The sequence below is a fragment of the Mytilus trossulus genome, chromosome 4 (assembly GCF_036588685.1).
Source record: "Mytilus trossulus isolate FHL-02 chromosome 4, PNRI_Mtr1.1.1.hap1, whole genome shotgun sequence".
NCBI classification, from domain to species: Eukaryota; Metazoa; Mollusca; class Bivalvia; order Mytilida; family Mytilidae; genus Mytilus; species Mytilus trossulus.
This window is the reverse complement of record NC_086376.1, coordinates 3,871,891-3,886,251: the sequence shown is the minus strand read 5'-3', so window position 1 is coordinate 3,886,251 and position 14,361 is coordinate 3,871,891. Positions and strand designations below refer to the sequence as shown.

Below are 14,361 nucleotides of genomic sequence, written 5' to 3'. Positions count from 1 at the left end.
CCATGACCTTCACCTGATGACCATTTATGTACCAGACCAAAATTAGCATCCATAGAGATTATTGGGGGGGGGGGGGGGGGGGGTTCTATAAATTTTTTTTTTTTTTATTATTTTTCATTTCATTTTATAATGCCCTTTTGGATTGGGAGAAAGAGATGAACCAAACAAAGCAATTACTATACATTGATATTACCCAAAATACTTGTTTCATTGGGGTATAATTGACAAAATATCATTTGATTGAAGTGTGCAAGTTACCTTAAGTAAGCAGTTGACTTTCTATTGTTTTATTAGTGACAAATCTAGTCAAAACTTTCCTTAAATTGATCAAATAATAACACTCCATGCACACAATTTTTGTCTTATGGGTACCTCTGTTAACTACTCATTTCAACCACAGACATTCTGCCAAAAAATATTCTCTTATAAATTCACCATTAAAATTACAGAAATGTCACTAAAAGCTAGAATGAAATAAGGTGCCCCAGAAGAATAAACCTTTAAAGTTATCAAATAATCTTCCAGGTAATAATCATTTTAATACAAAATCATTCTATGTGTTAATTACCTTCAAGCATATTGGGCATTCTCTGGTAAAAGATGACTCTGTTATAGTGTGCCTAGTGTTCAATGTGGACCGGTGATAATTGTATTCTGTCAAACAATCACCAACAACAGCACGGTAAATATTCTTTTCCTGCCAAGTAAATGTTTTACAATAATGATTTCCATTGTAAATATATACTTTGCAATCATTTATCTCAAGGGCTAATCTTTGTTATGAATATCAGTTTTTCCCTTGATTTACCTAAACATCTGGTCAACTTGTTGTGTTTTAGTCTGCTAATTGCAGTTGGAAAGTGTATAAAAACAATATAAATGTTACTAAGGTTAGCTAGGCCTCACCATTTTACAGGTACGACAGGTAATATAACGGAAAAGTTAAATGTTTATACGATTTATTTTGGTTTTTGTTTGTACATAACTCCCCCTGGATATATGTGTGAGTTGATACTCATTTGTAATACAAAACTGAGAGTCACTAAGGTAATAATTATATATATATAGTGTTCACATGAAAATTTCAAGACATGACTACATCAAGACCGTTGCTTTTAAACTTTGTGCCAGAACAGACTTGTAACTTTACTATAGTGCTAACAAATGTCTCAATAATGTACTCCAGTGTATAGTGCTTTCTTTTCTGTTTTTATCAAGGTTTTAACATTACTTTCATGATTTTACCAAGGTTTTATTCAGGTTTTAACATTTTAACTTGTATGATTTTAGCATTACTTGTATGTTTTATCGAGGTTTTAGCATAACTTGTATGATTTTATGATAACTGATTTCTGATATATTTGTTTTAAACTTTCTTTATTATTAAAAGACTTCAAGTTTGAAAAAAAATGTTTTATACTATTAATACCTGTATCTACATGTATTTATCTGTATTTACCTGTACTTAACTGTGATATTGGCGCAAATGAAGGATTTAGTTATTGGCGCAAATGAAATATGGTTTGTGGCGCAAATGAAAGATTTTTTTGGCGCAAATGAAATGCCAATTGGCGCAAAAGCAAAGCACCGCTGATCATGTTGTCTTCAGTGCATTCAGTTTGCATCTTAAAATAATTTCACAAAGAAATAGCTCAATGCCTGATAAAAATTGGCCTTTTCTTTTGGAGAAGTTTCTTTCCTTTTTGGTAAAAAAACAACCCCAACATTACATTATTATTTTGCAAGTTGGGTGTGTATTTATTAAATCTATTAAGTGAAACTTCTACTAATCTGCATATCAAAAATTAACAGAATTCCAGTATAAACAACAAAATCTAGTTTATAATAAAAACATTGTATGCATATATGCTTATTATTTTGGATTTGTTAAAATTAAGTATGTATGGCAGTTATGTTCTTAAAAAAAATCCTGATACGTCCTTGTCTTAGCACTAATACATGTTTATTTTCAGATGGTTAAATTTACTGTTACTGGATTGAAAGTAACACAAAAGACTGAAAATGACAAAATTCTATTACTTTTATTTATTGTGGGGCAAGTAAGGGAAATAAAATATTATAGTTTGCATAAAGTTAAAGTATAAAACATGTACTTCACAATATAAGAAACGGATAGGTTTAAATGGAAGAATCATTGTAATTGTAAAAGGGAGATAAAAATAAACAATAATAGGTGATCTTTAAAATAGAGTACTTACATCATCTGTAGCCAAATTTATGAAGTTTGATTTTATAAATCCTAAGGCATCACAAAAAGATTTTGTAGGCAGGTGACATTCCAGGTGTAATACAGAAAGCAGCTCCATGAAGCGAATATCAAAGGCAATTTTGGGAATTGATGGTGTTGCTGGCCATAAATTGTACCATACTAAAGTTGCTGCTGCAGTTTCACATCTGCAAAGCTGGATTTTACAGATATGTTGTGCTTCTAATTAAATAAAGGATGAGTTAAAAATGTATTCTAATGTTTTTAATGTCATTCTATATAAGAATCAGGCAATTTAAAAAAAAAAAATCAAATTATGGTCCGAAAACAATCGTCAACCTAGCCCTAAAAATATTTTGAGTAAAAAAATGTGAAACTTTTGACCCATGATCTTGTTATTCAAGTGTTGGTTAAAAAGGTTGAAAGTAACATAGTTTATCTGCCCTTAACTAAATACTAATTTCTAGTGTATTTCATTCAAACTATATTTTCTTTTACCAGAACTGGTAATGGAAATGCATGTTATTTTCATGTAACATGCTTAACCCTTTCCTCCATTGATTTTTTTTTTGTGTACTTGATTCACATAGGATATTTTCAATAAAATACTGAACATATGCTTTAAAGTATTAAGACATTGCGAAAAACAACTATTTCATCAAATAAATTTAAGTCAGATATTCCTATGATATTCTTTTTCATATTGGTTATAAATTTTATTAAGTCTTCTGCAGACACTTTGAAGTCAAAGTGTTTCAACTGAGGTACTACACAGATGTAAAAAGGCGTCATTATGGAGTAAAGGGGGTGGCGTCAAAAGGCATCATTATCGAAGAAAGTGTTAATTACGTACTTAATTACAATTCCCAAATGTCAGCACTGCTAATTGTCAATTATTAGAAATTAATTTGCCAAATAATTCCTGCAAAATAACATTATAGTTTCTCGACCACTTGCTCAATATTGAAACAGATAGTGATGATGCCCCTAAAAGCACAAATGATGTTTTTGACAGAAATCCATCACACTCTTAAAGTTGTCTATTCCATTTCTTAACATTACCTTTAATGGTTTATTTCGTGATATAGAATAAAGAAAATCTAACAAATATTTATGTGATTGTAATTGTTTCAAAGTACTATACATAGCAAGACACATTATAACAGATATAAAAAAAACACACCTTTCATATCAACAGCATAAATATTGCTGAAAAATGTCTGGTCACATTTGTGATCTTTTCTGGTAAGCTCATTAATTTGCTGTATTGGTACATACATAGATCCCTAGGGAAAGAAAGTAAAAATGGAAAATATAAGCAATCCCCTTAACTATAAGTTAAGACAAATACATAATTTAACTGCAAAGATAATGATGATGGATAGCTGCTTAATGTCCAGGGACAAGTTAATATACATATTAAGAATAAGAATTTATTAATGTAATTGGAATATAAATCAAGCTTTGTTCTACACCGACAAGCTAATATAAAAAAAAAGATGTGGTATGATCAGATTTTTTATGTTATTTTTCTGAAGGTAGCAGTTCACAGGTAGATATGTCATCATACCCAGACCTATTTTGATTTAGATCAAAATAGCTGTTTATTCATAGCTGTTATAGTTTGATAGCTATGTGTTTGACTGACTTAATCACTTTGATACTAAAGATTTTCAAGTAAATATAAAAATGCTGCAAACTTTGACATTGAATAATATTGTACATGCAATATAAAATGTCAAAACTAGTCCCATGTTTAATAAATTGAGGCATTTCAAGTCAATCAGTTCTGGAAGTTTACAATTTAATTATGAAACTTTTATCTTAAAGCAGTTTTATTTTTCGGAAGAACATTCGTTAAAATAATTTGGACTTGCCTTCCATTGCTGTGGTTTGTGAAATAAGATATTTCTGTGAACTCTCTCACAACAGCTAGAACAATAATATGCCTGAGGCCCACAATCTTGACACATAATTATGTCAGATTGTTCATCATGACAAAACCCATACTCATGCGTTGCTGGACAAAGCTCCTGCAGTCTTGTCAATATAAGGTCTTCTCTTAAACCCTCCCATGCTTCAGTGAGCTTTTTTTTCTTTGCAGCATAGCTATTTTTAGCTGGTTCTTCTTGGTCTTCATTTATGAGTTCGAAATCTGCATAAGAAAATTTTAATATTTCAAATCCCTTCAATACAAAATTGTAGATAAAAAAATAAATATGAGATCTAGAAAAAACTTTTTTCAAACTGGATAGCACATCTTCATTTCTACGGAAATGTTGTTAACATTGTGCTGATGTTTTATACATGTACATATTCATGGATCTTCAATCTGTGGATACCTGAATCTTGGCATTGCTCAAGGTCATATTTTTCTCTGACTATCTATGGCATCTTTACTAAATCCATTGTATGTTGGATGTGTACAGATTGATAATTTAGTCTTAGATTAGTTGTTAGTGGCTTTGAACTAGCTGTCAGTTAACTGTGAGTACTCTCAGATCTGTTCCTAGTGTCTTTTTGTTGTTGGAATGTACAAGTACCTGGCCATGTTCTCGTATTTTTATCCATCTGAAGAGTTAACCCTTTATCAACTAATTCTTATAGGTCATTCTTATGTTGTATTGTTATACCACTGTCCCAGGTTAGGGGAGGGTTGGGATCCTGCTAACATGTTTAACCCCACCACATTATGTTTGTTTGTGCCTGTCCCAGGCCATAATATATAATAGGTTTGTTTGCCCAAACGCTAACTACCCAGAAAAAGCTGCCTACTCAAATTCTTTTATTGTCCTGATTTGAAGAAGTTATTTTTTAATCAAATAGGCATGAAGACTAATAAACATCTGATACTACAAACAAAAAAGAAAATGCCTACCTACCTAACCACTGTCTAAACCTTTGGGTAGGGTTTGGGCAAACCAAAATATTTTTAAGTGTGGCCCCAAGTCATTAAAGCCTGTAATTTAGTGGTTGTCGTTTGTTTATGTGTTACATGTTTGTTTTTCATTCATTTTTTATATAAATAAGGCCGTTAGTTTTCTCGTTTGAATTAATTTACATATATGTGTTCCCAGAACACATATCATTATTGAAATTGTATAAACAACATCTAGCCTACAAATTGAGGACAAAATAAGGTCTATTGACCATTCTTTCATGATTGTATTTAATAAACCATCGCAACTATGAAAACTGACCTTATTTTTTTTCAAATTTGTAATATTAGCAAAAGCTATATATATAATGCATGAAAATGATATAAAAATTAATCTTTAAAATACAAGCATATATATACATGATATATAAAGAATAAAGTTTTTATCTTTATTTATTAGTTATTAGGTGTTGGAATGACACTTTGGCTATTTCATGGCCACTAGATTTTAAATCAAGAAAACCTTTAATGTAACACTAACAGTCATAGTAAATTAAATTTGAAGTCCAGTGCAACCACACAAACAGGGTTCTAACTCGCAACCTAGTGTTTAGGAAATAATAAGGGATAATTTTTGGGTTCATAAGTCCCTATTTTTTTTTTGCTTACTGTTCAGCTGTAGTTAATAATATGTATTCACATTCAAACCCTGCAAAAGCCTGTATGTATAGTATATTTTAACCATAAATTTTATAAGATATTTCTTCATTGCCTACACAAGTGTACCAGTATGTTCTAAGATGTAAAAAAGGGATAACTTACTGGTGATTCAGTAAAAGTTATTGTTTTAAGACAACAAATTACATGAAGTCTCTTTCAAACTTACTTATATCTGGTTTTTGTTTAAAAATGTCACCACAATCTTTTTCCATAACAGTATCTTCATGTTTACTGGATATTGAAGCATCTAGCCTAACATATTTTGTTTGTCGTCTTTTCCCATCATATACAATCTTCTTTATCTTTGGGGGCTTCTTAGTAAAGCGTATTCTCTTCATTCTACAATAAATAAAACAAATTTTAATCTGACTTCCATTATATTATACATGCATAGTGTCAATATAAAAATAAGAATTTGTGGTATAATTGGCAATGTGCATGATGTAAATACCGGTATCTAATAGAGTACGTGCAGATACTGACAGGCAGTTTACAGGCTACAGCCACTAAAAGAGGTATATTTAGTTGTTTACTAATGTTTCAATCCAATACTTATATATAAAGGTTTGTTTACCACTGTGTAAAGTTTTACTCATATTCATTCACAGGTTTTAGAATAAAGAGTTAATTTAGATATATGATAAACAAAGACAGCAACAGAAAGCAAGATTCATAATTTATTACTCCACAAACTGTAACTTGGTGTAGTATTATTTTGAAAATAGATCTTAATCCAGTACTGAGTAGTGTACAAAACAAGTATACGATTATATAACAGTTGAAAGAACAAATAACATTTAAATTCATTTTTAGTGGAAACCATTACTGCACAAATCAAGTTAAGTGCAATAATAATTAAATCAAATATAGCTCATCTGATTAGAAATGACTTCGTAATATATGTTGTACAACGGTAAAGCATGATTCTTCTTGCACATTAAAATGACTCCACTGGGACTTGAACCAGGAACCTCTGTGTCACAATGCAGCACGTTTACCAACTGAGCTGAATAAGAACTTCTTTCTCCCAAACCCCTTACAGCTGACTAAGTATGTACTAAGTTTTTTTAAGGGATGCAATCCCGTCACACTTCCCAAACCTCAGGAGTCAATATACACTATGATGATAGATCTTCATCTTTTTATTCCCTGGCTAGGTAATTCTTGTAACAAAGGTTTTTATTGTAAGGCACCAATATAATCGTAGAAAATGATTCTTCAGAAGTCTTCACCTGGACTCAAAACTGTTAAAAGATAGTTGGTTAACAAACTTAGCTAAAAAAAAGTTGTTCCTTAGCTTAACTGCTTATGGCTGACTAAGAATCAACTAAGTTTTGAAAGGGAAGCAATCCTGTTAACAATGCACTATATCTTTGACACTGTGGATTTTACACTAAATAAGGTAAAGCTGCTAATATATATAGATTTAGGAAGATGAGGTTTGAGCATGAGTGACAATGAGACAACTCTCCATCAAAGTAACAATCTATAAATGTAAACCATTAGAGGTCAAAGTATGGCCTGCAACATGGAGCTATAACGTAAGGGTACCCAAATTGCACCTATTTAGAAAAAATAGCAATGGAAATCTTACAAGATTTCCTAGTGTAAGATTTCCTAGAGACTGAACGATTTATATTTTTGTGATTTGATACTATGCATGTCTTTCAACAGAGGTAAACATATTTAGTGCGTATTGTTATGCTTTTACTTTTCTACACTGGTTAGAGGTATAGGGGGAGGGTTGAGATCTCACAAACATGTTTAACCCCGCCGCATTTTTGCGCCTGTCCCAAGTCAGGAGCCTCTGGCCTTTGTTAGTCTTGTATTATTTAAATTTTAGTTTCTTGTGTACAATTTGGAAATTAGTATGGCGTTCATTATCACTGAACTAGTATATATTTGTTTAGGGGCCAGCTGAAGGACGCCTCCGGGTGCGGGAATTTCTCGCTACATTGAAGACCTGTTGGTGACCTTCTGCTGTTGTGTTTTTTTATTTTGGTCGGGTTGTTGTCTCTTTGACACATTCCCCATTTCCATTCTCAATTTTATTAGACATACACAAAACGTTCACAGTTTTTATCAACAGATATACTGTTTAATGAAAAAGCAAAATGTACGAAAACGTCATCATGTGACGTCATCAAAACGTCATCTTTTTGAAATTAGAAAATACGATATATTATAAGTATCCATTTTGAAAAATATGAAGAATAAGCATGGACTAATATCCAAATTTGTTCAAAATATTTGAAGAAATTAAACAAAAGCTCGGTTATTAAGACTTATGACGATGTGATGCAATTTGGGTACTCCTCATTACAGAATCATGGATAGTATGGAGGTTGATTCAAACTCACTTTTTTATGACTCAATATGGATTAAAAATTAAACTGGTGTACCTATACAATAAAGTAGGATAGGGCTACAAAATAAACACATTAAGGACATTTATTTCTTAATCATAAAAAAAACTAGGTGAAAAAACTGTCCAAATAGGTGCAATTTGTGTACTGTCACATTAGCCTATAGCTCACATTGAACAGCAAGCTATAAACATGATAAAAAGGCCCAAAAATTACTAGTGTAAAACAATTCAAACGGGGAAAATCTAAATAATAAAATAAAATGTCAAGCATCTGTACATTTTCTATGTTTCCTTGGTAAAGATATCTTATTTGCAACTTTATTTTTCCTCAATATGTGTATATTTTCATTTTAAAAATTTAACATTGTTGAGTAAATAAATAACACTTCCGTGTGTAATCAAATGGTTGACAGCACTACTCCAATAGTTGGACTAAGCGTTGCTCAGGTTTCCCTTCGCGTATGATGCCAATAACTGGTTTGGAATGTAACCTATCCAGACTAAAAGTCAACATTGTAAAAAGTCGCGAGTTTAAATCATATTGGTAAAAGTGAAAGTGAAAGTAAAAATGATTAAATGGCAAATAAATTCCACAACTTCCGGTTTAAAACGTGCGCGTTTTGCAGTTGAAAAAGCTGTTAAAAGCAGTAACGGATCTAGTCCAAATAATTATGACGTCTGGCAAGGCTATTTTATTTTTTTTCTGGGACGCCTTCCTACGACGTTGTAGGAAGGCGTCCCAGAAAAAATAAATAAAATAGCCTTGCCAAACGTCATAATTATTTGGACTATAACGGATCCAGACATTTTAAATGGTCACTGCCTAAGAGGGGGCCCGCGCCAGTCACCATTATATATATATATTATAAACAATAGACAATATTTTATTGGCACAAACGCATTTACAATAAATGGTAATGACCGAATGGATATAAGCAACTATTTTTTTCCCAAAAAAGGGGGACCCGTGCCCCCCCCCCCCCCCCTAAATCCGCCTCTAAAAAGTACGGTATTAATCAATTTCAAAATTCCCTTCACGTTTTTAACAAAAGATTTGATTTTATGTTTACACAAAGACACAATGTAACTAAATTTTCCATAACACGTTGAAAGTTAGATTCATAGGCAGAAACAAAAACAGATCGACCGTTTCGCGCAATCCACATAGTATGGGGATTGGTTTTAGTAAAATGGTTCCGTAATCTAAAGGCATTATGTATTATGAGTATGATACATCTAGAAGTGTGTTTTTCTTTGAATTAACGAAAGATCAAGTATTCGAATTTACGCGAGTCTAGAGTCATATATATGGATATCTGGTCCGTTTATAGCAGGCTAAAAACACATTGATTCTCAAAACACATTCACACCCTACACATTTTTACCCAACACTTTCGACCCATAATTTTGCACCATATTTTATTCAAATATGGAGTACATGTATTTTAAGATATATATTTATCAATCATACACCTATATTTTCAGGGGGCACGGTTTAGATTGGTTCCGCGGCTAGGTTTAGATGATAAACTTGATCATTAAATGTAAATCTATATGTATGATTAGTATTAAATCATATTTACAAGGATTGCTTTGTATAGTAAAGCACTAGTATAATAAAGCACTATACAAATCCTTGTTATATACAAAGTATGTACTGATATGTTTGTAAATCATTATTGTCATATGCCACGTACCGAACTGACCACGTGACCGAAACATAAAATTGTACAAATTCAAAAAATGGTTAAGAGAAAATTTCAGCATACAACAAGCGACAAAACATGTGCTTTCTGTGTAATTTTAGTTTTGAAAATTAGCTGGGAAACTCGGTAGTAATATCAACTGAGGTACCCTTAATGCATGCACTTTTAACTTACCTTAATTTTTTTTAGCATCACATATGCTGCAGGCGTATGGATATACAAGCATACATTAAAGTTAATCGCTAAGTTTATCATAAAATGGCGTCTAGACTTTATAGATGCATGTGGCTTGAAATTTTTGAGCATTTTTAAAAATATTTATATAAGAAAAACAATGATTGGACGGCTATTGGTACTTTACGGAACGGAACGGAACGGAACAGAATTTCATTTAAGGTATCCAAAGGGGGCATTTATCAAAATACTGGGGTAGATAACCCCATACCGTATACTAGCATGGTTTAATTTATATGTTGCTGCTGTACCCATATTTTGACCTTTTTTTCAAGTAAAATTTATTATGTCTTTTTAAACCACTGTTCACGCATCGTTGTAAATATAACAGAATTTGATGACAAGCTGTTTGTCAAAGTGAGAGGTTAAGCGCTATAAAGCCAGGTTTTAACCACCACTTTCTACATTTGAAAATGCCTGTACCAAGTCAGGAATATAACAGATAGATGTATATAAGATATGAAAAAAGTGTGGACACAAATCAATTCAGTGAGGATAGTAATTTAGTTTAAACAAATTTATTTAGAGTGGATTGGGAAACAGGATAGTAATTGTTTAATTAATGTTTGTAGAGCTTGTATTACTTTGTTTACAATGTATCGACAATAAATAAAACTTTGATTTGATTTGATATATTCGATATTTGTAGGTATTATCATTAACGAGTATTTGTATTGATTGTGCGCCCTGTAAATACTGCTGGCGCTATGACTCTTTCGTTCACAAAGGGTTACATGTTAAACTGTTTTCAACTGTGACCGTCATTTTACCTTTTTAGAAAAGAGGCAAAAAATAAAAATTGGCGTTGTGTAGTGAACAACTTTTTTTAAACAACTTGCTCCCATTTACAAGTGACTATACTAAAAAGTTCACAACTAAACGAGAAAACAAAATTTAATGTTGTAACATTTTGTTATAATGTACTTGACTCTGGAATTTCTATACTTCAATTTGCAGATATATGTAATATATAAAATTGCTGTATCCTGTTTGTTTTGGTAAGAATAAGCCGCCATGTTATCTTATACTAGATTTGCTCAAGATTGCTACTTTAAATGCTCTTTATCCTAATAAAATGGTGACGGGAGAAGAAAGCTAAGGTCCCTGGGCTTTAACTAGGATATACAATGTATAGTTACATAAGCTTCATGTGCAACCATAACCTACAAATATAAACATTCCTACGAATTTGGGTTTTATATGCGGGAAGAAAGATTTTGCAACAGTTAAAAATGTGAAAAGTTTTTAGACGATTAACCAAAGGTATAAGGGTAATACCTCACATAATCCGTTGGGACTCATTTTGAGTGAAGTAATAGGTGTTGAAACTAGACTTTCGTCCCTTTATATAATTATGGAGTATACCCGAATCACATCTTTTACTTGGGACTCTCTTGTAGGCGTTACAAATGGTAAAAAGGTTTAAAATAGACCTTGCATCTTACATGTATTGCAATAATCATTGCTTGTGTATCTAATTGTGTTTTCATTTCATTGGTTGTGCGGTAGACAGAGATTTTTAGTTTCATGACATATACCGGTGTATAGGAGTGGGACAATTATTTGCCATTAAATTCTAATTTGAAACTCAAACGAACATAAAATATTTATCAAATTACCACAAACTCGTACATGTGAGACGCCACTTGCAGAGACCATAGCACATTTTATTATAAATAATGAGTATAATATGGTTAAAAGCTCATATAAATATGTAGCTATTAAGCAGCTTGTACTGGTTTCTCCATACTTGTAGTCCACAAATCTGAAAATGAAAATATGATTAATATTATTATTTATTTAGCCAAATGCTACTGTACACTTTGACTACAATGAATGACTTTAAACCACCTGACTTCACTCATGCATGAACTCAATATCCAAATCAAACCGACCATTCAGCACGTGTTAACTATAAACAAACAACATTTTGCATGTTCGATTTTGTTCAACTTTAATAAATACATATAATCTGCCTATATGTCAAAACCAAGATACCTGTATTATTTTTAAGTAAGATAACCCCTATAAAGCCGTAAATGCTAACATAGTATTATTAAAAACCAATTCAAAGTGGAAATAAGATGACATACTTAAACTTAAAATAATACTAAACCCCACATCTCATAGTCAATTTAAAAATACAGTTTCCTTTATAAAACATTCATTAGAACTGAGGACGGGAGACCCAAAAAAGTAATTTGATCTGATACATTTTGTATTCTAATATTGTATTGTGTATTTTTGTATTTTTGTATATATGCTATGTTTGTCACAGATCATGTTTTTTCATGTTTTTTTTTATTTATATGGCAATAAAATTATTTGATTTGATTTGATTGATTATTACTGTAATACCCTATTTGAATAGTAACTCCATACGATATGATAAATTTAAAAAACATTGTTGTGTTATCTTACTCCAATAGGATAACACCATGCCTTATACAATCATGGTTTACTTTCTATTTTACACTATTTGAATTTTCAATAGAATAACCCTATACCATATGTTAACATGGTATACCATAGCGTCTATTGAACAACGTAACCCCACTAACATAAGACCTGTTTAATTAATTAATAGGATGACACGGGTGCATCGGGTGGTTTTATCCGGTGCCGGTCAAATAGCCACTGCCAAATATAATTATATAAAATACTGGGATTCGGAAACAAGAATATTTATTGTTGAGTTGCTATCTCGTTGAAATGCACTCAAATCAGGTTTATTGATAACTTATAATATTATATTGAAAAGAGGAACGCATTTCAACGTAGATCATATAAATTCATATTTTATGTATCTCTCCTTAAAAAAATATGCTTAAAGGCCAGTTTTCAAGGACTGTAATTCATAAATTAAATAATAACGGCAGAGGTAAAGGCAATTAAACAACAAATATACCAGGTATTAATCATCTTTATTCAGATGGAAAACTGGAAAACTTAAAGAAGAAATGAAAATGTTTTTGGTGTTTACGCTATATTTGTTTCTGTTTGTAAATTGATTCTTGTTTCCGTTCCTTGTTTTCTTGTTCTCGTGTTTCTTGTAGTGTTCTCTCTATTAACTGTACATTTTACACTGTGCCTTTTTAAAATCTGGAATTTTATGGGGAAAAAAATCACTAAAATTAGTTCATTTTTTTTAAAAACTCCTTAAGTTTCGGGCCGGATACTCAACCGTAAAGAAATACACCCGGGGCATATTTACGTTGCTTAGATTCGCTAATTTGATTGGTTAATGAAATGATTTTGTCACGCATGTCAACTATAACTCTTTCCCTTAATTCGAGAAATATTGAGTAAGTCACACGTATTTTAAGTTTGAAGTAAAAAAAAAAAAAGAATTTAAATGATGGCAAATACAAATATTGAATTGACAATGAAATAGTTACACAGTATATAAAAAGACCCGTCATTTAAATTTAGTACAATTATGAGTGGGTTAAATATCATAATCTAGAGTACATCCCTGTTATTAAAGAGTATAATTATGTATTTCAACTTTTCCTGTGAATTTTATACTGCTGTCGATGTCAATCTTTGTATATGCTATTAGAAATCACACCTAGATGCGAATACATACTTGATGAGTGATAAATGATCCAATAAACGTAAACATCCTAATTTCAGAAAATATAAAATGGCCGACTCTATTACAAAGATCTTATATTTAATTGTTGATACGAATTAAACGTGCTTAAGTTACCAAAGGTGGCATTTTACTGCTCTAAAGCCCTTGATTCACAGCCAATTTTAATGTATGTGAAAATCAGTCAAATAAAATAAACTGCCATGAAAGATGATTTGGGTGTGTTTGAGTCTTTTCTTTATGCAGGGTACCCAGCAATTTTGGATTTGGCTCATTTAATTTTTATAAATTTTGACAAATATGTTTATTTTGACCTGTTGACAAATATAAGAATTATTCAAGAATATTCATTATTGATCCACACAATTATTTCTCCTTAACTATTAGTATGCAATAAAAACTTTCAGCTGATATTTCAAGAGTCGACTCCCCTAGCCAGAGGTGGATTATGGTTAAAGACCGGGTCCCGACTCTGGGAAAATTTGGTTGAATATAAAATGAAGCAACACTTGTGCCCCCCCCCCCTTTGTGAAAATTTATGGATCAGCCACTGCTAGGTCTAACCCCTTGGAAGTCCAGTGACAAATATTTTGTGTATATTCCGAACATAATATTGAATTAATACAGTGATAT

At 31.5% G+C, this 14,361-nt stretch overlaps 1 protein-coding gene across 1 annotated transcript; it reads right to left on the bottom strand.

The window, feature by feature from the left end:
• Positions 1 to 553: 553 nt before the first annotated feature.
• On the bottom strand, positions 554 to 6,641 carry LOC134714389 (uncharacterized). The gene is made up of 5 exons (XM_063575631.1): positions 5,992 to 6,641; positions 4,105 to 4,382; positions 3,411 to 3,513; positions 2,220 to 2,449; positions 554 to 697 (listed from the first exon to the last, which is right to left on the bottom strand). Exons 1-5 carry the CDS (start codon positions 6,161 to 6,163, stop codon positions 554 to 556), a joined length of 927 nt encoding a protein of 308 aa, XP_063431701.1. The 5' UTR covers positions 6,164 to 6,641.
• Between the last annotated feature and the right edge of the window lie 7,720 nt (positions 6,642 to 14,361).

Excerpts from the sequence above, each read along its gene's own strand:
- LOC134714389 (XM_063575631.1), bottom strand. The coding sequence starts at position 6,163 with ATGAAGAGAATACGCTTTACTAAGAAGCCCCCAAAGATAAAGAAGATT. Across the intron at positions 3,514-4,104 it reads ACAAACCACAGCAATGGAAG|GGATCTATGTATGTACCAAT; the intron begins GCAAGTCCAAAT and ends TTCTTTCCCTAG. Across the intron at positions 698-2,219 it reads TAAATTTGGCTACAGATGAT|GAAAAGAATATTTACCGTGC; the intron begins GTAAGTACTCTA and ends TTTACTTGGCAG.